General features: G+C 37.9%; 1 protein-coding gene across 1 annotated transcript in view; it reads right to left on the bottom strand.

The window, feature by feature from the left end:
• Positions 1-26,557, bottom strand: part of CDH2 (cadherin 2) — a 259,793-nt gene that overhangs the window by 218,796 nt on the left and 14,440 nt on the right. The window contains exon 2 of the mRNA XM_020992563.2: positions 9,931-10,042. Coding sequence (XP_020848222.1) covers positions 9,931-10,042 — 112 coding nt within the window. The remainder of the gene's footprint in view (positions 1-9,930; positions 10,043-26,557) is intronic.

Raw genomic sequence — 26,557 nt, 5'->3', positions numbered from 1 at the left:
GATGGGTAGTGTAAATATTATTTTATCCATTTTGCACATGAAGAAATTAGGCTTCATGGAGATATAGGGGTGTGTTAATGTTCACCCAGCCCATGAAGTGGCAGAGTTAGGATCCAAACCCAATTTTCTTGGGTCTTAATTCAATATTGCTTCTGCCATACCACTTCCTGCTAGGAAGCCATGCATATGAAAAAAACTGGAGGAAGGGGGAATAACTCATTTATATGAGCTAACAGTGTCAGGCAGCTACTAAAAAAGCTAAGCATCTTAATTGTGACAGAAGCCCAGATCAGTCCCATTAATAATAGAGCCTCTGAACTAGTGTTCAGACAATATGTTCAGAGGTGCAGACTATATGTGCACTAGTGTGTTTGATTCTGCATTTCAATTAAAGAGTGATATTGACAAGTAAGCTATACGTAGAAAGAAAACCCAAATAGCAAAGCCATGGTGAACCTGAGGGTGTTTAACCTGAAGAAGTTAAGATTAAGGGAAATTGGAAAAAGGCAAGATGATAATTTGAGTAATCCAATTCTTTTAGATCCTTATTATTTTACAAAAATAATTCCTCTTATTCAGTCTTATGGCATTATTTCTGGAACCCAAGTCATGTCTAACTAAAGTATGACTGGCAAGAGTCTCATATGGGCAGCTGGCTCAACTAGATGGACAAAAGACATCCACAACTTTGATCTAGCAGCATATCATAGCAGAGAGAGCCCAGGATTTTGTGCAAGTATCTGTGTTCAAATCCTAGCTTCTTGACTTCCCTGTTAATTAGCTCCTTTCTATCCCATATATACAATATATACAAAGCTGCCCAGCTTTGTATATTTGTTTGCATGTTGCTTCAGACTGGAAACTCCTTGAGGGCAGGGAATATCCTTTGACTCTTTTTGTATCCCCCATACTTAGCATAGTGCCTGGGCACATACTAGGTGCTTGATGTTGACTGAGTTGAATTGAGCTTTTATTTGCCAAGTGACCTTATGCAAGTTAATTCTCATCTCTGGACCTCAATTTCCTCATATGTAAAATGAAGAAATTGTAGCAGATTATTTCTAAGGTTCCTTCCAACTATATATTCTACAGTCTTACACAGATATATTGATCATCAGGGCATCTCAGTGAAAGTTGGAACCAGTAAAATCCATCCGTGTAACTGGGAAAAAAAACAATAAAATCATCATCATATATGAATAGTAGACTGTGCGTGTGTGTGTGTGTGTGTGTGTGTAGTGGGGAGGAGGCAGGCCACAGCAAGCATCACAGGAATAAAATAATGAGTTTTAGAAATAAAATTAAGTATTTGAGGGTAATCAAAATTAAACTCATGACAAAGAATCTCAATTCTGGTTTTAGTCTCGGGCATATAAATTGTTTTTTCTCTTTTCACACAAGTTATAGGCAGAAAAGAGTATGAGAATAATTGCACGATGGCACACTTGAGATTCAATATGGCCACATTCCTCTCCTCTCCTTCTTCTTCAGGGATTGCTACCACCAACATCCATGGGAAGAGCCTCTGCGTTCTTAGTGGTTTCACCCACAATCAATTGGAAATCAGTACTAACACTTACAGTCTGGAAAGCCTTATAAATAAGATGCTCATAAGTGCATCTTTCAAATCTCACTAACACTTAAGAAAATATTCACACAATCAATAGAAGACCACCTTATCAGAAAGGAAAAATAAAAGCAAAATCCATGGTTTCATAACCCAGTTTAGCAAAGTCCTCTAATGTGGCATAACTGATTTAAAAAGCATTGCTTCCCATTTTCAGTAAAACACAGAATCTATAAAATGCCTGCTTGTCTACCTTCTGAAAGAGAAGCCAAAGTCCTAAAAAACCTAGTGACCCAACAAAAAGTATTTCACTTACCTAAAGATTGTACAGTGCAGCTTCCTCCTAGTATTAATGTACACAACCATCAATCTCAAAGGGGTCAATAAAAACAGCAGCCTATGGTTTATTTCCAAGAATATTTTCAGGAACCCATTCATGCTCACCAATGCTAGGTGGCTACATGATGATTATTTTCAACCAGATTGAAATTGCTTTTGATTAGTTTACTTGCTCAGCTGTCTATGCCTGTATATATCACTTGGGGCAAAATACAGGGAAATGCCATATTGGTACATTTACACAACAAACAGTTTGTGATTCTTTTAGCTACAATAAAGGTGCCTGTTATTATAAAGTGTTAAGAACATTGCAATTGAATGAAAACTTGTGTTATCAATTACTTTGGATTATTTTCAGGTCACTTTAAAATTCAGTGGAATACACACACACACACACACACACACACACACACACACACACACACACAAAACACCGTGTATCAATGTATACACACAGATACACAACTATCAGAATTCAGATTAAATTTCAAAGGTCTGGATTGTTCTGCTCGTGAAAGACTAAAATTTGTTAATAAAGGGAAGCAGTAAGTTTATAGGGTGGTTAGTTTTTCTCATCACTACCTGCGCCCAAAGATACCCTGTAGATCACCACTGTTCACTCTGCTGAGTAAACACATTAAAAAGAGAAGCTTTCTCTTCATCACACAAATAAATAAATAAATGTAAAAAACCTACCATGTCAAATCTCATCAACCTGGTCTCCTACAGAGCTAAGATAATAGAAAACAATTCTAGGTTAACAAGCTGTGTGACCTCAGGCAAGTTTGTGTTTCAACTTTCTTACTAAGGGAAAAAATGTGGATTGTACTAGGTAATCTTGAAGGGCTTTATCAAAACTCTTTGATACACCTCAATAGAGATATGGACACTCTTCCCGATGCTAAATGCAATCCCTGCATGCTTTCTCATCCTCTGCAAATGACTGTCCATGTTTTCCCCAGGAATCACCCAATATGTTGGAAAGTTTTGCTCTTGTGCATGAAGTTCCTCAAAAGTATCAACATAATACTCAGGTCTGTCCATCTGTTAACTCTCATTCCTGGTATATGACCAGTTTGCATCCTTTTCAAGTCATCTATTATCATCAATAATGTCTTTCATACCACTTCCTGCAAGCCAAGTTATGACCATTTACATGCTACAACCCGCTTATGCCCAATACATACATACATAGAAATCTACTTTCTATGATTTTACTGTGTATATTTCATCATAAATTAAATCATATTATATTGTAAGCAAACTTTATCATTTTACATGATCTTATTTCATCAATACAAGAACATATACTGAAATCACACTTTTTTTAACCTAAATTTAAAATATTTTTTCTAAGGTCTCATCTACCTTTAAAGGCAAGCATGCTTACAAAGTAAGCTGTGTTAGTGATCCCCAACATTCTCCTTCCCTCTCTCCCCATTTTTTGTCAGTAGAGATGGTACCAGCTCAATGGGCTTTCATTGAGTGACCATGTATAAGACATTGTGCTAAAAAAAAGGCAAAGGAGGACCTTGACTGAGTATTGGCCTACTGCTAGGAAATCAAGAGATTATGGTTGCCAAACACCTTTCATGTAGAAGCACATACCACATATCCAAGGTATTTGTTAGAAAGAGAAAACTCTTTGTATGGGAACTAAGTTCTAAGTAGCTGCTTAAAGAACAATGAGATTAAGTGACTTGCCCAGAGGTTATACGGCTAGAGTTAGGGTCATAATTTGAATTCAGGTTTTCCTCACTCAAAGTACAATTCTCCCCATTGCTTGTATTTAATAAATACTGTTATTAGCACAATAATAGTATCATTAAGAGAAAGATATGTTTCATATTATTATGAAATCACAGGCAAGATACTGATAGGCTGGCTCTCTATATACCAAAGGACTGTGTCTTTCCCTATATGTTTCAGGTCAAGAGCTCAGACTGCAGAATTACAACACTGTTAACCTAACAATTCATCCAGACCCCAAAGCACTGCAAACACTGTCCACAAGGAAAAGAATTCAATGAATTTAATTGTGCCACACTCATATCTGTTTCAACTGTATGAGCAAAGCCTCCCAGAAGAACTCAAAACACAAAACAAAATGTACGAGTGAAAACTTTAGAACCTTCCAAAGCAGTAATATTCCCCAAATCCTCTTACACCAGATATGCTATTCATTCTTAAAGGAAAGTTTCAGGCTTCACAAAAGCCTGAGTTGGGGAGTAGGTTTGCTCCTGGCCACAAATGTGTTTACTCATACACATACTCATTCTTTTAAAAACAGTATTTTGGATTTTTTCTTAAGATTTTGGTGCTCTTTAATATATTTTAAGAAACACAAAGAAAAGCTAATGATATATCATCTGACAAATAGCCTTATAAACACCAAAAGGCAGTTAAAGACTATGCAAACTGCAACTATAGACACTGGAAGGAATTCCAACCGAAACAATCACATAATTGCTCTATGGAGAGCAGGGGCTACAGACAAAGATCTTTTTTCCCTCCCAAGTTTTTATATTTCTAGCCCTAGGGGGAAAAGAAAAAGTAAGTCTTTTCTCCAGTTTGTGCTTAAGAGACCTTGGCACGAAGTTCCGCTCAATTCCTGTCACTGGCATTATCTAATAACCAGAAAATATGCTTTTTACAATGAGAGTATTTCAATATGACACTGTGATCAAACAAGTCAATGGCATGTAGTGACCAAAAAAGTGTACACACTTAGACATACCAAAATGTGGAGGAAGAATTAACCACTACAATAATTTTGTGGGAGACAAAAATCCAATCGGTGTCTCTTTTTCGCCTTGTCTGAACCATTACTGAGATAAGGCAATATAATGTGTGCTTCTGTCCCTTTCATAGTCTCTTGAAAATGCCACATGTTTTAGCCTCTAGGAAGAAGACATGTCGTTTCACAGACATTTAAAATTAAAAATAGACAGGGTGTTGATAACCTCCACTAAAGTCTTGAGCCTGATAATGGTCATATGGCACTGTAAAGGTGACCCTGAGTTTTTGAAGGGTCAGCCAAAGAAGCATATGCACTGGTAAGCTTACTAAATTGGAAAAGTCTGAACTATGGGTTTGAGGGCACCCTGGTATGGCTGCTGTCCCAACTGAGAAAAAGACTTATCAACCATTAACTTTGGCTACAAGCATTTTTGGACCACAGTTTAATTATGTGATCTGTGTCTGTGGCAATAGTACCCATAACAAAAAATTCACAGATCACTGGAAATATCAAAATGAGGATGTTGACAACTCTGAAAAAAATTGTCAGACAGAAAGAAAGCACCTCGGCATTTTAAATTTTGGCAGAAGCTCATCTTCAGTTAACGGCACATATGGATTGCTATTATAATAATAAAGATAGCTAAAATTTATATAGTACCTATCATATTGACAAGCGCTTTGCTGAGGATTTTACAAATGTTATCTCATTTGATCCTCACAGCAACTCTAGGAAGTAGGTGCTATTATTACCCCCATTTTACAGATGAGGAAACTGAGGCAGTCTGTTTTTGTTGTTTTATAAAGTAACTTGCCCAGATTCATACAGCTACTAAGTATCTGAGGCTGGATTTGAACTTGGGTCTTCCTGACTTCAAGCCCAGCGTTCTGTTATATTACCTACCTGCCCCCTCTATTTCCAAAGAGAAAACGATCCAAGAGACTGGGACCTTCTCACCTCCATAAAGACTATGATATATTGTATAAAATACAGAATTGGGACTCAGAGAACTTGGGTATCAAATTCAAATTCTGTTACTTATTATATGTGCAACCTTGGGCAAATAACCTCTCTCTGAGTCTTTAGTTTACTTATCTGTATGACAGGAGGAAGAGTGAGGGAGAATTGGATAACATGATCTCCAAAGTTCCCCTTCCAGCACTAAATCTATGATTTTATGAAAACTCTTTTTTATTTGGAGGGCAAGAGCAGCATTAGGTGGGGGGAAAATAAGGCCCAAACAAAAACTATGTGAGCAAGCATAAATCTTAACAGAACAATTGTAATTTACATTTTCTTCCGCCTTAAGAGTTTTCAAAGGATTTCCACTGACATTATCTCAAGTGACCCTGACAAAAACTCATTAAATATTCAATAGAGAAGGGACTACTAGAAAACACACACACACACACACACACACACACACACAGAGTCTGCCTCTGGTTCAAATTCTTCCAATCAATCAATAAGCATTTATTAAGCACCTACTACTATGAGCCAGGCACTAATGGATAGAAAGACAAAAATGAATGTATGTCTTTGAGGAAATTCCAATCTACAGTGGAGAAAAGTATACAAATAGAAGAGGCTATACTGTGGCTAACTCCAACCTACCAAAAGTTAAATTTTCTGGGTGGAAATTAACAAACACAAAAAATCAGGGACTGATTTATTGTTTTGCTGCTTGTCTAGACTTAAGTGTTAATAATGCAAATTAAACTTAAAAGTGTGTTCCTACTCAGGTGTTAAACATCTGCCAGAACACCTTCATAGGCAATATAAACATAGGCAAATATAAAATGTTAGGGCAAGGGCACTATCAGTTGGGGAAGATTAGAAAAGGCTTCATATAGAATATGAAACTAGAATTAAACACTGAAGGGAATAAGGGATTCTTAGAAATTGAGATGAGGAGGGAATGCCTTCCAGGTAGGAGAAATAGGCAGTTAAAAAGCAAGTGAGAAGAATAGTAAGGAGGCCAAGCCTGACTGGACCATAGAGTATTTAAAGGGAAGTCAATATACAGGCTAAGGGGCCAGATTGGGAAGAGCTTGAAATGCCAGTGTAAGTAAAAGGAAGCCTCTGGAGTTCACTGGGTAGAGGCCTTGGGAAAAACCACTTTGGCTGCTATGTGAAGGAGACATGTGAGGCTATTTCAATAATCCAAGTGAGAAGTGATAAGGGCCAGAACTAGGGGGCTGGGGACTTTCTACTGCACTATATACCACACTGACTCCTACTGTAAAGAGGGAGATGAAATAATTATCTGTGGCACAGTAGTTGAGAGGTGAGGAAAAGTCTTATATTTTGAAACTTCTCACAATCTAGGGTATCCTTAAGTAGTTAACTACTCAGATGTGTCAATTCTAAACACACATACATATACATACACATACATACACACACACACAAGAACAAAACTTCAAATAAGGGCATATGGCAGAGCCCTGTGAAAATCTAATTAGTTCTGGTTGCCACAGAATTTTATAAAAGCAATCCTATAAAGGAGTCTTAAAGATTTTTAACACTGATATGCAATTCAAGTTTAGATCAAACTACACCAACCAAGTCTCTCTTCTTTCAAGCTTCAATGGCTCATATTTTTATAATAAATAGGCCTATGAAAAAAAAAACCCATCATTAACTGAAGTCCCATCCCCCTGCAGTTAAATTTGAAGAAAAAACATCACTTGTTCATTTAAGGTACCTAGCTACACTTCAGATTTAAGGGGGTTTTTTGGTTTGTTTGGTTTTTTAAGATTTATAGGGAAAACTAAAACTGAATTGAATATATAATTAGATACGAATTGGATAATTAGATATGATATTAGTCTATATTAAAAATCATTAGTGCCACACCTCAATAAATTAACTAACAATTTCTACGAACTCTTATACTGTAGGGAAGTAGTTCAACCATGAATCTACATTTCAACTCCATTCAAAGTTGATGGTGTGCCTTTTTTTCATTAAGTAGCTCACTTTTACAATGCTATGTATTAATATGAATACTTTAAGAACTACTTCATCTTCTAGGAAAAGTTTAATTTTTGATTCAGCGTATTAAGTGGAACTTCGTTCAAATTAATTTAAAAACAAAAACCAAAAGTCTGAACAAAATGCTTGGCAATCTTCATTGCCTGTGATCCAGGATGTTTAGACTGAGACGCTTTCCCCAGGAGGACTGAGGAAGAGGGAGGATGTAGATACAGACAGCTAGAGTGACTAATGAATGACTTTCAATGATTTTAGCCTAGCCCCGACTCCAAAGGAATTCTATCAGGCCCTATGATTAACTTTTATCTGACCCAATCATGGTTGATGTATTCAATGACAAAAACCAAAAGTACCTCCTAACCATGCTCAAGGCTCTCAATGAGTCATTATGCTATCTTACAATGAAAGTCAGATAGCTAGCGGCTCTCATGGCACCTCTACTCCTATGGGGGCTCAGCAGACAACCTCTGCTTCCCAAGTAGTAGAAAATGGGCCCCTTCTACACTGCTCTTCTGGTCCAATATGCTGCCTGAGTCTCAGTAGAGCCAGAATATTATGATCCTCATACACTATTCTACTAAAGGTTATATGGAATACGCTGATGTGGGTTGGGCTTATACCATGAGCACTCTACTACTTGAAGTAATAGAAAGCATTCCTTCTTTGAGGGCCACCTCTTTGAACTGGGCATTTGAGTAACTACACAGTCTGCTTATGAAAATGACCTCTCAGGGAATGACCACATAACTATTCCCTATTGTATCCTCAAGTAACAGCCTGGAAGGAGCCCTTTAGTCTCCGTAGGTGACTTTTGACTTAGAACAAACTTGGGTCTCCCCATAGCAGACTCTGGTATTGCTTAAAGAAAGATATGCAAGAGAAGGCAGGAAATATTAAAATGACCCAAGAATAATGCTTCTAATTGAAGCCCATGACTGGCTAGCAGGCAGTCAACAAGTAAAAGAAAGAAAAAAGGCTTGGCATTGCCAATCACACTATCTATCTGTATACCCTCTCCACCTTCACAGGTAAAATAAGTATAGTCTGGACCTTTGTGAGTAATGTAGTTATCTTTCCAAAACAACAACAAAAAAAGACAAACAAACCGCAAACCCACAAGTTTACCTATCTTTGCTCCCCTAATAGGCAATTATTGCATGCTATCAAGTGCTGGGCTTGGGAGGATACCACTCATATCATTGTTTTAACTCTATTAAGTGCTTACATGTTAGAAGCTAACCTTGGAATCAAAAGACAGGGATTCAAGACCTGCCTCTGAAACACAGAGTAGTGTGACCAGGAGCAAATCACTCAACCTCGAAGTATCTCAAGCAACTTTCAGAGACAATAAATTATAGGGGAAGAGTCGCTAATCCACATATGGAAAGTGTTTCTACACCAAGAGTTCCTGACACTGATGAAATCACAGCTTCAGATTTAAGTAAGAAAAACAGATAGTCATATACTCATGCCTGGAGTTGTATTCTTCCCTACTTTATAAGAATTAGTATCATATGGCTCCAAGGCTCCCTTTCACAAATAACATAAATCATGTTACACCTTTCACGAGATTCTGCTAGTTCCCTATCTTCCCCTCAAAGGTCCTTGCACTGCGATAATGTCAGTGTCATAATATTTTTCATCCAGTTTTCCTTTGGGATAGATGATTGTCCTGTCCCAGAAGACCCAAAGTCACTCAGAATTTGAGGTAGTTGTCCTTCCTGCCACTATATGCTCAGTAATGGGGAGTATGGGATCCAGGGCGATACATAAGTTTCTGGTGATGATCTGGGTCTGGCTGTAGTTGTATCCACTAGTTTATGCAGCTGCTGCAATCTGTTCCTGTGTGTCCTTTCAATGAATCTCACTTCTCCCTATACCTGCAAGTTCTCTGACTCAAAGTCTTCTCCTGTACCCTGTGAAGCCAACCCAAGTTCTGATCATCCTACTATCAGGCTGATATGCCTTAAAACAATGATAACTAGATTAATGGCACAATTATCAGAAAATAAAATAGTAAACAGTTCAAAGTAAGACTTGTATTGCAAACCAAAATGCAGGCTATATGAAAGAATATTAGCAAGAGTACAGAAACCTTCCAATTATCTACTATAAGAGATTCATGAACTTATGATAAGGGCAGAATATGATCCCTACAGTCTCATTATAGTGACTAAAAAATTCACATTGGTTACTACAGTAGAAAGGATTTAGGGATTTTTTTAAATGACCAATTTGTTATAAAAAGCACAGAACATAAAAAAAAATATTTCTTTTCAAATGATACCATTGAGAAGAGGTTGTCCTTCATGCACACCCCTCGATAAGACTGCACTGTAAACATCTTCAGGAAATCCAGTCTTGCATAATGTGATTTCACCAGTTGCCTGTATTGGTGCCTGAAATACAAGATAAAATGTGTGTAATAATCGTAACCCCCTTCAACTAAGTAACATTCCACTTGGGGGAAAAAAAAAGAACTCATTTCTCTTCTGTCTTGTACAAACAACTCCTTTGTTTCTCAATGGCTACAATTAGAACTTTGAGGGCAAAGGGTTAATCTTTTTGATAACTGGAATGGAAAGAACAAATCCCACTTGTCTAGCAAGAGCTAAATACTACACATTCTGGATTCTTCTAACTATTGAACGTTTCAAGTAAAATGCTTATTGAAACTCAAGTGGAATCACAGGAGAAACAAAAACATCTCTCATGCTACAATAAACCTTGCATTAATCGCCATGAACTTATTTTTCAATAGTAGAAAGGAGAGACTTTTAACATTTACTTTTAGAGATTTTATTAGCCATCTAACACATTTGGTTATGGAAAGTTTCTCTGACTCTACTGTGTACATTGACAAAAGAGATGAAAATCTTCTATGAGAAAAGCAGTATCTACACAAACTCAAACTGGTCCCACAAAAATAACATAATTACCTTAATTTAGAAATATGACTGCAATAAATAAAACTAAAAGTCTAATTTTTCCAATTAAATATATACCTTTCTAAAATATACTTTATATGGTGCCATAGCAATATAATTTGATTTCTAACTTAATGAATCATACTGCATTTATGATGCTTGAGGGGAAATTCTCCTTAAAATTAGTAAACAAGCAGCCTTTTTTTGTTCTCACTTTTATTCTTTTCTCGTCTATTGTTCTTAACGTCCTAAATTGGCTTAGAAATCAAACCTCTAGTACATGCTGTTTCAGTCACCAATATGTAGCCACAATTTTTTTTTAGCCCACTTTGGCCCAAGGCTGTCTTTATTTAGTAAAATTCTGATAGGAATTTAAGTAACTGAAAGCACCGTGGTTTTTGTGGTTCATGTGATATATATGGATATGTGGCAGGTCTCAGCGAGTTATTTCACTTAAAACATTAAGTACATTTAAACGTCACACAAATTTAATTCGGGCACACATTACATTACCTATACTTATTTTGATTAGTAGAAGATTTAGCATATTGTAGGTACAGGCCTTCTATAAATTATAAAATGGGTTGTGTTGTAAAAGTTGATTTTCACATTGGTTGTTTGGAACTCAAAACACATTGTCCCCAACAGAAACAATGTTATATGCAGTGATTAGCTTTCCAGGCCAAATAGTAAAAGGCTGTTTAACTCATAATTTACCTGAAGAACAGCACTAATAAAGCATTGTGTGTTAATTCAATGACTGAATAATAGTGCTTCAATGGGAAAATGTAATTCTGAGTTCCAAATGAGGATGTTTGGGACGTAAATTCAGTCTTTATCTGGCCTCTGCCTCCATATGAAAGACAAACAAACACAAGGAAAGAAAAGTTGTGAAAATCTAAAAAGGGTTTAAGGGGAATAGAGAGGGGGAGGCAATGAGGAACAAGTAGGACAAAATATTCTCCTTCCTAATGGGTGGTCGGGAGTAGGGGGTAGAAGACAAATGGAGAACATATCAGCTGGCTGGCCTGCCAAGGTTTTTGGATCCCCTCTCAGCACACTGCTCGCTCCCCAGGGAAAACTGAAAAACAAAGACTAAGACTTTAAAGGTGAAGTAGAGGTAGCAAAGGGTGGTAGCCAAAGGCCCAGGGCAGGGTGCAGACACAAGAGAGATATGGGTGGCAGGCAAACCCCTAACAGTAGCAAGCCTAGGATGGCCATTCCCACCTGAGGGATACAAGTCAGGTGTGTCTGCAAATTGAGGACTGTCTCTGTTACTAATTAAAGGTTTGCATTTCCCAAAATATTCCCATTGTCAAAGAGAAAAATCAATTCTAAATTACTTTAAATCATATTATACTGCCTCTGTAAGTTTTACAATCATCTCAGAAAAACCAAAAACTTCTCCTAAGCCTGATTCCTCATCCATGAAATGGGGTATTATGAGAGTATCTACATCATAAGGACCAAATGAGGATGAAAGCAAAGAAAAATGCTAAATAAATTTCAGCTGTTAATATTATGAGCCCAGTGGATAAAGAGTTGGTTTTGAATCAGAAGACTAGATTCAAGGGCTGCTTTGACCCATAGAGACAATGGGACCCTACGCACCTTCCTTAAACTCCCCATGCAACTCTCAAACACTAAAATACAGAGCAACTGTTGATCTGTACTGGTTGAGACAGTGCTGTCACTGAGTTTCCTTATATGAATGAAATCATAGGCCTGTCCCCAAAATGCTCTGTTATCATTGTCATCATCATCATTAATAGTATTGCTCTAGATGTTACAAGGTCACTTAAATAACGACTGGCATCTATATAATATTACACATTTGTGTGGATTTAGAGCTAACAGGGCTAGAGAATCATATCTTCCAATACTCTCATTTTACAGATGAGAAAACTGAGGCCTGGAAAGGTTAAGTCACTTATTTGCACAAGGTATGCAGTAGTGAATAGTGAACTAGAAATTCAGCCTCTTGATCTAATACTTTTATATACTCTGCTAGAAGATGGGATCCAAGCCATCAAAGAGTGTAAAACCTAAGCATGAGGTGTCCCAGAAGTCTTAGGGTAGTTTCGAGCCTTAATAGCTTAAATATCAATTATTAATAGCTTAAAACTGCTCTAAGATTTTTGGGACATCCTTTATGAGACAAGAAAACTGATATTGACACAGAACTACACAAAAGGAGCAAATCCCCATTAAAAGAAAGTCTCGGTCTATATGAAAAAAACAGAAAATTCTCAATGTTGTAAGAATAGATGAACAGACTTAAAGGTCTATTTAGTAATGTTGGAGCCAAGGTCTACTTCATTATGAATAATTATCATCATTATTTTTTCATTAAAATTCTACTCTAAAATGCCATCGTGGCATAAAGATGACCCTGACATCTGAAAAGCTAATCAATCGGTCAAAAACCATTTATTAAGCACCTTTTATGTGTCATGCAATGCTAAATACTGTGCTCTCAGAGGAAGCTCACAGTCATATGGGGGAGACAAGCATAAGTAAGTGCAAATAAGAGATATATACAGGATATATAAATTGTAGGTAATCAACAGAAGGAAGGTACTACCACTAAGAGAGATTAGTAAAGTCTTCTTGTAGAAAGTGAGATGCTAGCAGTAACTTAAAGGAGGCCAGGAAGCATAGATGAGGAGAGAGCATTCCAGGCATGAGGGACAACTAGTAAAAATAGCCACAGTCAGGACGAAAGTCAGGAGATGGAATGTTTTGCTCAAGGAACAGAAAAGAAGCCAGTGTCTCTGGATTTCAGAGTACATGGGAGAGGGGGTGGTATATAAAGTGTAGCAAAACTAAATAGGTAGGAGAGACTCAAGTTATAAATGGCTTTACAAGACAAACAGAGGATTTATATTTGATCCTGGAAGTGACAGTGAGCTACTGGAGTTTATTGAATGGGGAGAGGTGGAAAGTGATATGGTAAGGCCTGTACTTCAGGGAGATCAATTTGAGAGCCGAGTAGAGGACTGGGGCAGAGGCAGAGAGATTTAAGGCAAGGAGACTGTAGTCCCAAACATGAGGCGATGAGGGCCTACATCAGAATGGTAGCATCAGAGGAGAGAAGAGGGCACATTTGCCAAAGATGTTATGGAAGTAAAATCAACAGCACTTGGTGACAGACTGGATACAAGAGGGTAATGTGTAATACGAGTGAGGATTTCTGGATGACACCTAGATTGTGAGCCTGGGGTAACCAGGAGGATGGTGGTGTCCTTTCACTTGGGCAAGCTGGTAAATCTTTAACAATTCCCTTCAAATGGAGTTGTGAAATGATCCAACCATTTTGGAGAACAATTTGGAACTATGCCCAAAGGGCTACAAAAATGTGCATACCCTTTGATCCAGCAATAGCACTTCTAGGGCTATATCCCAAAGAGATCAAACAAATGGGAAAAGGACCCACATGTACAAAAATATTTATAGCAGCTCTTTTTGTGGTGGCAAAGAATGGGAAATTGAGAGGATGCCCATCAATTGGGGAATGGCTGAGCAAGTTGTGGTATATGAATGTAATGGAATACTATTGTGCTATAAGAAAGGATGAACAGGCTGACTTCTGAAAAACCTGGAAAGACTTATATGGTCTGATGCTGACTGAAGTGAGCAGAACCAAGAGGACTTTGTACACAATAACAGCCACAGTACGCGATGACTAATATTGTTAAACTGAACCCTTCTCAGCATTACAAGGATCTAAGACCTCTCCAGAGGCCTTGGGATGGAAAATGCTGTCCACATCCAAAGAAAGAACTATGGAAGTCGAATCGCTATCACTTATTTTTACCTTCTGTTGAGTTTTGTTTCATCTTTCTGATGGTTCTTCCTATTGGTTTTAATTTTTACTTACAACTTCACTAATGTGAATATATTTAATAGGATTGTAAACGTAAAGCCTGTATCAGATTGTGCGCCGTCTTGGGGAGGGTGGGGGGGGAGGAAAGGGGAGAAAAATTTTCAACTCAAAAGCATACAGAAGTGATTGTTGATAAATCAAAATAAATTAATAAATTTTAAAAAAAAAACCCAAAAAAGTTTACAGAACACCCTTTTAAGTCTAATCTGCATTACTGTTATTTTTTCTATTACTTTCTTAGGTCCAGACAATCAATAATCATCAAATTAAGCCCTGATTTAAAGCATTTGCCCATTTCCATGAACGGGATTTAACCACCTGAACTGGCTCCAAAACTATACCTTTGCTTCTACGGGAAAGCTGAGAAGAGAAAAGGGTTTGGAGGGAAAGACCAGCTCACTTACGGATGTGCTGAGTCTAAGGTATGCAGGGGATATTCATTTGAAAATATCCAATAAGCAGTTGGACATTCAAACCAGGAAGGCAGGAAAAACGTTAGGCTTGGACAAGTAGATCTGAGAATCAATCATCAGCCTAGAGATGATAATTAAATCCATAGGAGCTGACAAGATCACCAAGCAAAACAGCACAGAGGGAGAAGAGACCAGAGAACAGAGTCCTGGGAGATATCCATTAGCAGGCATGGCTCGGACAAAGATCCAGCAAAGAATGAATAAGGGGTAACCAGACAGGTGGAAAGACAGCACAAGTTTTTCCTCATCCTGGCAAGATGGAAAGACCTTCACTATGGACCCAATGATGAACAGCATGTGAGAGGTTCATCACCAGAAGTTTGGTTAAATGTCAATAGATTTCAGAAGCCACAATTCATATAGTAGCACTGGAGAGAATGGAACCTATGTCAATAACAGAAGCGTCCAATACTGATAAAATCATATAATGCTTTAAGTATTAATATAGTTTTTATATTATCTTACAGCTTTCAAAATGATCTTACATAAATTATGTGAGCTCGTGGCAAGTGTCAGCTTTTTTTAAAATGATTTTAAAGTACAGAAAGGAGGTAGAGAAATGGGAAAAATATAAAAGTTTGGCAAAGAATGAGCAATATCCTGATAAATGATGAACATGGAGCATCCCCATCTCCTCTATACACACACTGCATTCCTCTCCAATCCACCAGCTTCCAAATTGATATTCCATGTTATTCCTGAAGAAGCTACTGTAGCTCTTACCTGCTGCATATAAGCGAAAATAAAAACTTCCCTGTTGGACAGACACTTAAAGCTGAATTTTCACAGTCTGGCTCCAGAACAGTTACACATTTCTTTATCTTACTCTTTACTCTAGTCAAACCAGATTACTTGCCAGTCACCATACAGTACCTGCTATTTCCTATCTCTGTGACTTTGCATGGACTGTCTTCCACTCTAAGCATCCTCCAATACTCGGGGTGCTCTCTCTTCCTTCAAATGTAATCTCAAGTCTTCAAGATGAACAAGGGCTACCCCTTTCAGACTCCCTTGTTAATACCTCCCTCCCATCACTGTGTATATATATGTATGTGTATACACAGATACATATATGCACATGCATATTTACCTAATTATATACACATAGTATATATTTAAATATATTGTGAATTTATTTAACAGAACAAGTTCTATCCCACTGGGACAGTATCATTTTTAAAATTTGTATCCCCAGCTCCTAGCACAGGAGATGGAAAACAGGAGTCACTTAATAAATGGTGTTGATTTTTGATAAATCCTTATTCCATAATACTCAAGGGGAAAAAACTTCTTTGGATGAGAACTTGCTTCTTTGAAGTCAAAAAAGAGGGGAAAGCTTTAAGACACAATCTATACACGGCTAAAAATTTTTTTTAAGTGCCCAAACCCTACAATTCTACATTTTGCTAAGTTTAAAGTTTTTCATATCCCTTTAACATCACTAAGATAACCAAGAAAGATCATGAACACAATGACAACACAACAATGGACATTTGTGTAGCCCTTTCAACTTTGAAAAGTGCTATACAAAACACCTCATCTGAGTCTCACAATCAACCTGAAGGTAGAAACTAGAAAGATATCCCCATTTTACAGATCAGAAAGCCAAGGCTCAGAAAGATCAAGTGATTTTATTTTCATTGGTCACTGAGCTAATAAATGACAAAAGTTAAATCTGAAGTCAAGCCTACTTCATTTCAAGTCGGCGACTCCAATGGGATGTAATTTTAATGACAGCACACAGAGTTCAAAAACTTCTTTAAATAACATTTTTCAGACTTTGCATTAATTCAGAAAAAGTTTTTCCCCACTTTAATTCACGTTTCTGTGGATCCATGTATCCATGTACAGGATTCCACAAGGTTCAAGTTGCTAGTCCTGGCAGTTCATATATTTCTTTAACATTCTTCATATTCACTTCTAAAACCCTGAGCTGCTTTTCTTCCCTTCCCATGGAAAATGTTCACAAAATATTAGATTTTGTTATTCATCCACAAACTGAACATTCCCACAAAGACTGACCCCTAGACTTTCCCCCAATTTTACATATTCTAACTTAAGTTTCTCCATTTGAATCCTTAGGTTTATCAGATACCAAATAAATTGAACTCACTTTCAGATACATGTATATAAACATAATAAAAAGGGGGGGGGGAAGGGACAGACAAAGAAAGATTATATTATTTTCCACAGGCATCCAGATTGTACAACGGAAAGAGGGCTGGGCCTATAGCCAAGAACACTCAAGTTCAAATCTTGCCTCAGGTGCAACCCTGGGAAAGTCACTCAACCTACTTCTGCCTCAACTTCCTCAACTGTAAAATGGGGATCATAATAGCCCCTACCTCATAGAGTTGTTGTAAGGATCAAATAAGATAACATTGTAAAAAATGCTTAGCACAGTGCTTGACACATGGTAGGCACTTAATAAATGCTTGTTCCCTTCTTTTCCTCTCCCCACCCCCACACTCTCAATATATTTTAATTAAAGACTTTTCTCCCTGATTCCTTTTATTTTAAGTTTAAAAAAAAGGCAACAGGGTTTTATGGCTAGAGAACTGGCCTCAAAGCCAGGAAAACCTAGGTTCGAATCCTACATATGACACATATGGACAGTGTTACCCTCGACTAGTCACTTTACATCTCAGAGCAATAGACAGCTTTATAAGACTATGAAATTGTGGAGAATGTACTGACCTGCCCTGGTAGACTCAAGTTTCCTTAGCTGGGAGTTCCCTATTCCAATGAAATGATTAAGTCCAGTCCCTAACCTTAAGATACTGGGAACATTTACGCCATCGTAGAGAAATTAATCCTCCTGCCCACTGTCTAACTGTGCCTTAACAACAAATTTGCTTTGTGAATTTAGGGTTACTGCTAAAGAACATACCAATACCGCTGCTGGGTCTATATCCCCAAGACATCAACAAAGGGGGGAGGGGGAAGGGACCTATTTGTACAAAATATTTATAGCAGCTCTTTTTGTGGGGGCTAAGAATTAGAAATTGAGAGGATGCCCATCAATTGGGGAATCAATGAACAAGCTATGGTATATGATTGTGATGGAATAGTATTGTGCTATAAGAAATGACAAGCAGGATGATTTCAGAAAAACCTGCAAAGACTTACATAGTGAAGTGAACAGAACCAGGAGAACATTGTACACACTAACCGCAATATTGTTCAATGAAGAACTATGAACGATTTAGCTATTCTCAGCAATACAATGATCCAAGACAACCACAAAGATCTAATGAATCATATTCTCTGCCTCCAGAGAAAGAACCGATATCATTTGAATAGACTGAAACATGCAATTTTCCACTTTCTTTCAATTTTTCTTTTATTCGAGTTCTTGTACAAAATGACTAATAAGGAAATGTTTTACATGATTGCACATGTATACCTTATAACTGATTATTTACCATCTCAAGGAGGGGGGACAGAAGGGAAGGAAGGATAGAATTTGAAACTCAAAACTTAAAATTAAATGTTAGAAACTGGTTTTAACATGTAATTGGCAAGAAAATGATACACATATACATATATGTATATATGTACGTATGTGTGTATATAGAAAGAGAAAGAGAGAGAACATGCCAAACTCAAAAAGCAGTAATCAACTTTTCCAAAGAAAATTAAGCAGTAATATACGTATTCCATGTATCATCAGCCAATATTTCACCAAACGTAAGTTTAATGGTCTCATTATTGGGGGTAAGTAAATCTATTATCCCTTTGTTGCTTCAGAAAGGGCTCTAACTCACTTTCCATAAATTTAAGCATTTATCAGAGAAAGTTTTTAAAGTGGCTAATTGATCAGCTGGTAATTGGGGTAATTTCAGGAATTGCCCAAGACCCCTGTCAGCACATTACTAATTCTTGCTTTTAATCCAATTTCTCTTCCAGTTACAATGTCCATATAATCAAATTTGGCAGACTCCCTACTGTCCATAGAGGGAGTTACATTTATGATGTTGGAAGCATCTCTATTAAGGCAATGCCTAAAGCACTGCTGCTACTCTTTCTGAGATTTCCTCTGGCTCTAAAACCCTTCTGATTTTACAACAATGCTCTGTGTTGCAGTGTGCACAAGTCCAAGCACATTTTTCAGCATCTTATCAAATTTTGACTCTGCTATTCATCTTCAAGGGCCTTAAATTGGCCCTCTTTAAGTTGACCTGCACAGCAGAAAATAGATTATACTTAAAAGATCTTCAGATGTGATGAGGTGCTCCTGGATCCCCAAGTTAACCTCACTGGTTAACAAGTCTTTGTGATCTAAACTTACAGTACATTAATTTTTAAAAGTATTACTGCTAATAAAAATAATCATATTTATATAGTGTCTACTGTGTGCCAAACACTTGCTAAGCACTTTAAAAATATTATCTCATTTGATCCTCACATCAACCCTTCAAGGTAGATGTTATTATTATCTCCATTTTATAGATGATGAAACTGAAGGAAACAGAGGTTAAGTGACCTTCCTGAGGTGATACAGCTAGTATGTGCCTGAGGCTGGATTTGAACTCAGGTTTTGCTGGCTCAGGGCCAAGTGCTTTATTCCTTGCACCACCTAGCTACATATAATTAAATATATAGCTCCCTAATTCACTATTCACCCTGCACTGACGTGCCTCACAGACATTCTGTTTTCTAAGGGCACAATCCTAGGCTATGGAGACTTTTTGGATGCCGCTTTCCAACAAGAAGTTAATCAACCATGCGCCCGGATCCTCAAAGAACATCACTGAGTAAAGGAGTTAAGCTTCTCCTTCAACTCAGGAGCTCTCAGACAGTACTGTGATTCTATTTAGCCTCAATAATGTCTTCCAGAAGAAAAGTGAGAAAACCAATGAGAACAGAAAGTGACAGCTCGGTACTCAATCTCTACTCCTGACAAGATTTTGGCCAGTGTCCTTTGGTCTACAAATTATGCATCATTAATTATGTGGCTTTATTATGAACAGTAATAAGTATGTTTGTTCTTTATCATATAGAATGTACTCTAACCTCCAGAAGATAATCAATCTCATAAAAGTATGATACCATCAGAAGGCCTGGGGACTTGATGGTTGGAAAAGTTAAGCTGATGAACTCATCAAGTTCCAAGGCCATTCCAATTAGCCTTGCCAATCATCCAGAAGTGATTATACCCTGTCAGACACATTCACTATCAGAGTGAAAAAGTGAAATATGGTTGTATAATGGTCCAGTTTTATCTTATTTCTTTTACACAGCAGTGTTCAAAGGTAACATCAAAGAATTTGATGCCTGGTGTTAGACTTTCTTTCCTGTTCTAGAAGAAACTCTTTCAACTAAATAGGTCACATGCCTTACCAACAATCTTCCCCAAAATCAACCAGAAATATCCTCACATATTCATAAAGATACACACTGAGCACATGAAGCTATAAATATTTAATAAATAGCTTGGGGTAGTGAATAGGGCACTGGACTTGAAAGACAGAAAGATTTGGGTTCAAATTCCATCTCAGACACTTACTAGACGTATGACATTGGGCAAATAATTTAACTTCTACTCAGGTTCCTCATCTGTTAAATAAGTAGGTTTGTCTTGATGACCTCTGACCAGCCAAATCTATGATCCTGTCATAATGCAGATATTGTACATTACTGATCAATTGCCAATCCTTCACCTGTCCTTGATGCCATCTCTCCTCCATGACCTTGTTGCATCAATCATCCTTTCTCTCTCCATGAATCTTCAATCTCTTCCTCTCTACTGGCTCCTTGTCCTCATCATAGTTGCAGATCTTCTTATTCACTTAAAAAAAAAAACTCCCTTGACCTCACTACCTCTTTCCACGAACTCCATCTCTACCACTCTGCTCAGATGACTTTCCCCAAAGGAAAATAGCCTTCTTATGAGATATGAGCCTCTTTATCGCCAAATTCAATGACTTTTCAGTCCTAGAACATACAAAACTATAAACTACTTTCACCTTTATCAATCTAACTCAATATTAAACATCTACTATGTGCAAGGCACTATATCCTATGTTGGGCACTGGAATTACAGCTTCAAAATGCTAGGAACTGGTAAGTCTATTTTTCCTACCTTCTTTTACATTTCATTTGCTCCACTTATACCCCTACCTTCACCTTTACCGTCAACTAAAGTGACTGCCCTGCCTATACACCCCCTGAAGCCACTAGTACCTGACCGACCATTTGCAGACTTAGTGCCTCAAACTCCAACTTTGGAACCAGTATGGGCTATCAGGCAGTGACCACACAAAGAACCAATGAATCCATATGTTAAAGTGGGCCTGGTGTGGGATAACAATCTCTTTGGTCCTCAGTTTCCTCATTTCTAAAGTGAGGGGATTAGATAACATGTTGTCGAAGGGCCTATCTAGGTTTAAATCTATAATTCTATGACCTTTGCTCTGATTTTATACTCTGGTTCTAGTAAATGGCCTCTCCGGGACTGGGCTCTCTAATCTGACCTCAAATCCCAACAGCTGTGTCTCTTTCTTATTCCTCCCCACCCCACTTCCTCATGCCAAAGTACTTTTCTTGGCAACCTGCTCCATACTCCAGTTTCTCTGGGACTGAGACGCTGCCTTGCTCTTGACCATCATCCAAGATCAAAGCTCCATCTCTTAAACTATAGGGTTACCTACGACCTGACACTCACAAACCTCCATGACACCAACAACCTTCATAGACCTTGGAAAACCTGCAACCAAAGTCAATTGGAATTCTGAGAACCTGTTTAGCTTTCCTATACATGCCCACTGCTATGACCAGTGAAAAGCAAACCAAAAAGCCTTTCCGGTCACCCTGTCCAAGCTATCCTTGATTTAGCTGATCTCAGTGCTCCTGGAGCCCAAGTTCTAATATCAACCACAGCTTTGTATCACAAAGTTCTATTCTACTGTCCTAGGATATCCTCAGTGACCTACTGCCCTTCCCTTCCTCTCCTCCTTCCCACATTAACCCCCTAAAATCATTCTTTCACAATCAGAGACGACCTTGAGCTTGATTTTTTTGGGAAGAAGGCAGAGGTGACAAAGAAAAGAAAATGAATTGTACCAAATTCAAGGAACTCCTAATATCACAGCCCTCACAACGAAGGTTCTTTGTAAAGCCTTCAAATATTTATATGCTGCAGTGGCTATTTTTGAAAAGAATGATCCCAGCTTTGAGTGCAGCCCTAAGGTCAATGGAATGGTTTTGAATGCTTCTGCTTGCTACAGGGAAATGTATTGAGAGAAAAAAAGCATCAGTTCAAATTTCCATTAGTAGATTTTTTTTTTTAAGGTGGGCCATCCAATTTATCCCTCAAAGGCTTTTTAATGCTAAGGCAGCAAGGAAAATTGTTAATTAAGTGTTCAATTAATATTTGGTATAGATAGCATACAGTTTTAGATATGTCAAATTTATGGTACAACAGAGTTGCAGTTTTATGTGATATAATTATGTATAGCACATTGGGGCTTTTGTATAATCTATATACAATATGTTTATTCCCATTTTATTGGGCTCTGAAAATAGTTTTACTACTAAAAAATACTATAGAGGCTTATCATTGTAATAAGCTTTGCTTTTATGAAATTGTGTTGGTCATATCTAGGATTTAATGTTAAGACATTCAACCCCTCTCCTACATAATACATGAAAATAGAATCTGCCATCCAGGATTGCATTGTAGCAAAAAGTAGGGACTCAACTCCAGCACAGAAAAGCAGACATTAATTACCTAATTATTTTAAGTAAAAGTAGCACATTAATGCACGCTGTTCTTATAATTAACGCTGGCTAATTAGCAGTAACCAACAACGTTCTTAGAGTCCACAAAAAGACGCATGATGGCATATCTGGAGGGACACTGGTAACTGTGGGTCACCAACACACTGAGCTCTAGCCTGCAATGGAGATCAGACAAAGTGGCCAAGTACATCCTTTGTCCAAGCTGTGATAACTTGAATTGGGCTTCTTTACCAGATCCTTTATCGGACCATAAATTTAGAGTTGGAAGGGACCTCAAGGGCCAACAAGTCAAACTACCTCATTTTACAGATTAGGAACTGAGGTCCAGATCAGTGTTATTTTCCCATGATTCTTACGTTAGGAAATTTGTTTTTTAAGTCCCAACAATAAGATCCTATAACACAGCCAATCTTGTATCATTGATGAATATTAGGAAGAAACATATTAAGTCCACTGATTATCTCAACCACAACTACACCAAACCCAAGTCCCAGGCTCCCTATCCACCTGGAATAAGGATAACATAAGGGTATTGAGAGACCCAATATGTTAGACTAAGACTAATTTGACCTGGCCTATGCTTACTGTAGTTGTATTACTATTAAGCTATCTCAATTAACTGCTTCTCGCATCCCCATACCTTGAGTTTTGCTTTCCTTTTTAAGTTTCTATTTAACTTCCCTTGGTTTCCCAAGTTCCTTGCCAGATAAGGCACGTTGCTCATTTCATGAATTTCTTCTGATCCCTTCCCTTCCCTTAAGGTTCCCAGTAAGAGATTGTTCTGGGACATGCCATGAAAGCACTGTCAGAATTTTTCCATCCAGATCTCCTTCAGAGTATAAAACCTCCTCTGATCCAAGTCATTCTGCACTTCAGGTAGAGGTCTTAAGTGCTTCTGTGAATTCCCAGGAATATATTACTGGGGCCCCAGTAGGTCTCTTTAATCAGGAATCTGGGGTTGGGGAAGATGCAAAGCTGTTGAGGCTGCTGATTCAGAGTCTGCTGTAGGCAGACCCAGTTGTTCACATGGCTACTGATAGAGAAAAATATTCACATAAACCTCAAAACACATCAGACCTTGAATTTGCAGAAGAATTTTTTTTTCCATCTGCTCTTACTAAAGAAAAACTACCCATTGTAAAAGAAGACATACAATATGAATACAGAATACATGGAAAACAGCCCTAGAGGGAAAGACATTACCCCAGTTGGGAGGATCCTGAAAGGCCTCCTGGAAGAAGTGTTGCTGGAGGCGAGTGTTAAAAGAAGCCAGAAGAATCTGAAGGAGCAAGAGCATGGGATACAGACAGTGCAAAGCAAAGGCAGAGACAAGAGATGGAGCATCACCTGTGACACAAGTAGGTCACTATGGCTGAATGATAGCCTTTGCATAGCAAAGGTCAAATTTATTAAGGACTTTCCTTACAACTTTAAAGCATATAATATAAAGATTAATATCTTCATTTCATAGCTAAGGAAACAGAGAAAGAAGTTAAGCATCTTTCCCAGAGTTCTACAGTTAGTATGTGTTAAAGCCAAGCCTTCTGACTCCATGGCTCTTTTTTCACTCTGCAATACTATGATTCAGGCGCTCAAAATAAGATCCCGGAACTATCAGTGGTCCATGAGGCCTGGGTATACGTGACAAGGTAATCACTGGTACTATTAATAATGACAATGTCTATGCAATATGTTTTTAAAAAAAACATACACATTACCATAAGTTTTATCTTATCAAAAGTGGTAGACTCTTCTATTAATTCTAGAGAATTTTATGTGTAACTGTTAAGAGTGTGGAGTGGAGGAGGCAGCCTGGCAGGCAGGAGGAGGTGGGCCCAGCAGACTTTGTTCTCCATTCCTCCCCCAACCAAAACAGTCCTGCTTTACATAAGAGAGTACAAATATTACTTTGGGGTCTTGGTTAAAAAGCTAGGTCTACTCACTAGCACAGTTAGCAAAATGGATAACAAAAGAGGCATCCAGCTAGCCAACCTCTTTATCGAGTAATCACAGTATCTACAAACCATTATAGAAGAACTGAGAGGATGAAAAATAAAGAGATGATAAAGTTCAAGCCCTTGAGATGTTTACAGCTTAGTTAAAAACAAAAACAGAGAGAAGAAAATTACTTAGGAACCTCTTAACTAACAGCAGCAAATGTAAATGCATCTAGTGAAGAGCCTTTAAGGGGAAAGAAGAGGGATAAAAGCTTTAATTCTGGTACCTAAAGTGGGGGAAAGGGGATGGATTCCAGGCAGAAGGATTGAATCAAACCTTATGAAAGCACTGAATCATAGAGCCAAAAAAGACGATTTTAGACAATATTAGTTCATGAGACCACAGTTTTGGAGCTGTATGGGCCCTCAGAGGTCATCATGTCCAATTATCTAATTTGGCAGATGAGATGAAATGGGGCCCAAAGAGAGTAAGTGATTTGTCCATAGTCACCGAGGCATAAGTAGCAAGCAGGTTTAGGATTTGAACACAGGTCTTCTGACTCCAAATCCCGTGTTCTTTTCTATGATAATTACCTCATTTTACAGGTGAGGAACCTGAGGCCCAGAAAGTCACAAAGCTGACAGACTGAAAATCAGATTTCTGACTTCAGATCAATTCTCTTATTAGTATAAGGCTCCCACTTAACAACTTTCTCATTTAGACTGCCTTTATTTGCCATCCTTCCTCTCTCAGGTACCTCATGCCCCCTACTAGTGTCACTTCCTCCCTAAAAGCAGACTGAATGAGCACCCAAAAAGGGACATGCCATAAACTGACTCATGGGCTTTGACATCTTAAAAGAAGCCATGATTTCTCATCAATGTCATACTCCCTCCACCAACACAGATTTAAAAACTCGCCTCTTGGTAGAATTCTTATGCTAGGATGATGGTTCAAGGATGCAATGTTCTTTTCCAGTTTAGTAGAAGAGGACCCACCAGAACCTGTGTTGGGCCAGCCTGGTAGGCCAGAACCCAGGAGTAACTCCACAACACAATGGAAGCATTGGATTAGGATTTTACTGGATAATGTTTACATATAAGCAATGTTTATACTTGAAAAAATAAAGGAGGTGAACTTGGTAATAGCACACATATAAATATAAGTAAATAAATACACACCATACCGGTGTTCATATCATATTTTCACTTAGAAATGGGGAGCAGGGATGGAGACTCAGAGAATCTGGACTACAGACTTAATGGACATGGTAGAGATGTGGAAACTCCTTTCAATTTACCAGTAACCTGTAATCTTAGAAAGCTGCATGGGGGAACAAAGATGCTATGACTCATCTATGGTCATATAAATTCAGTATTTGTCAGGATGTGAAACCACACGTTCTTGACTCCAAGGCTGGCCCTTTATTCGCTATATACCATGCTGTCTCTAAAACATATCTATTATTTAAAAACAAAAACAAAAAATTCTAGGTATCTTTTCAAAAATCTGTAAGAGCTACTCATATGCCTCTTGCAACTTTTAAAAACAGAATTCAAATAAAAACATACATTGTTGGGGCAGCTAGGTGGCACAGTGGATAGAACTCCAGCCTTGGAGTCAAGAGGACCTGAGTTCAAATGAGGCCTCAGACACTTGACACTTACTAGCTGTGTGACCTTGGGCAAGTCAATTAACCCAACTGCTCACCAAAAAAGCAAAAGAAAAATTGTTGTTATTGTTCATCCTTCATTTTCAAAGAAGACCAATGACATCACAGGGTGATATCTTAACTCATTCCTGAATTGGATTTAAGTGAGGCAGAGTTTCACAAAGTTGTCAGCCTCACTCTCTCTTGACCTGGTGATGGCCCAGGATGCAGTACAGCTTGGTCAGACATGGAAATAAACATACATATGCTATATGCAAGGAAATTTGCTAGGCTAA

The sequence above is a fragment of the Phascolarctos cinereus genome, unplaced genomic scaffold, assembly GCF_003287225.1.
Source record: "Phascolarctos cinereus isolate Bilbo 61053 unplaced genomic scaffold, phaCin_HiC Scaffold_4;HRSCAF=312, whole genome shotgun sequence".
In the NCBI taxonomy this organism is placed as follows: domain Eukaryota; kingdom Metazoa; phylum Chordata; class Mammalia; order Diprotodontia; family Phascolarctidae; genus Phascolarctos; species Phascolarctos cinereus.
This window is presented reverse-complemented; position numbering and strand designations above follow the sequence as displayed.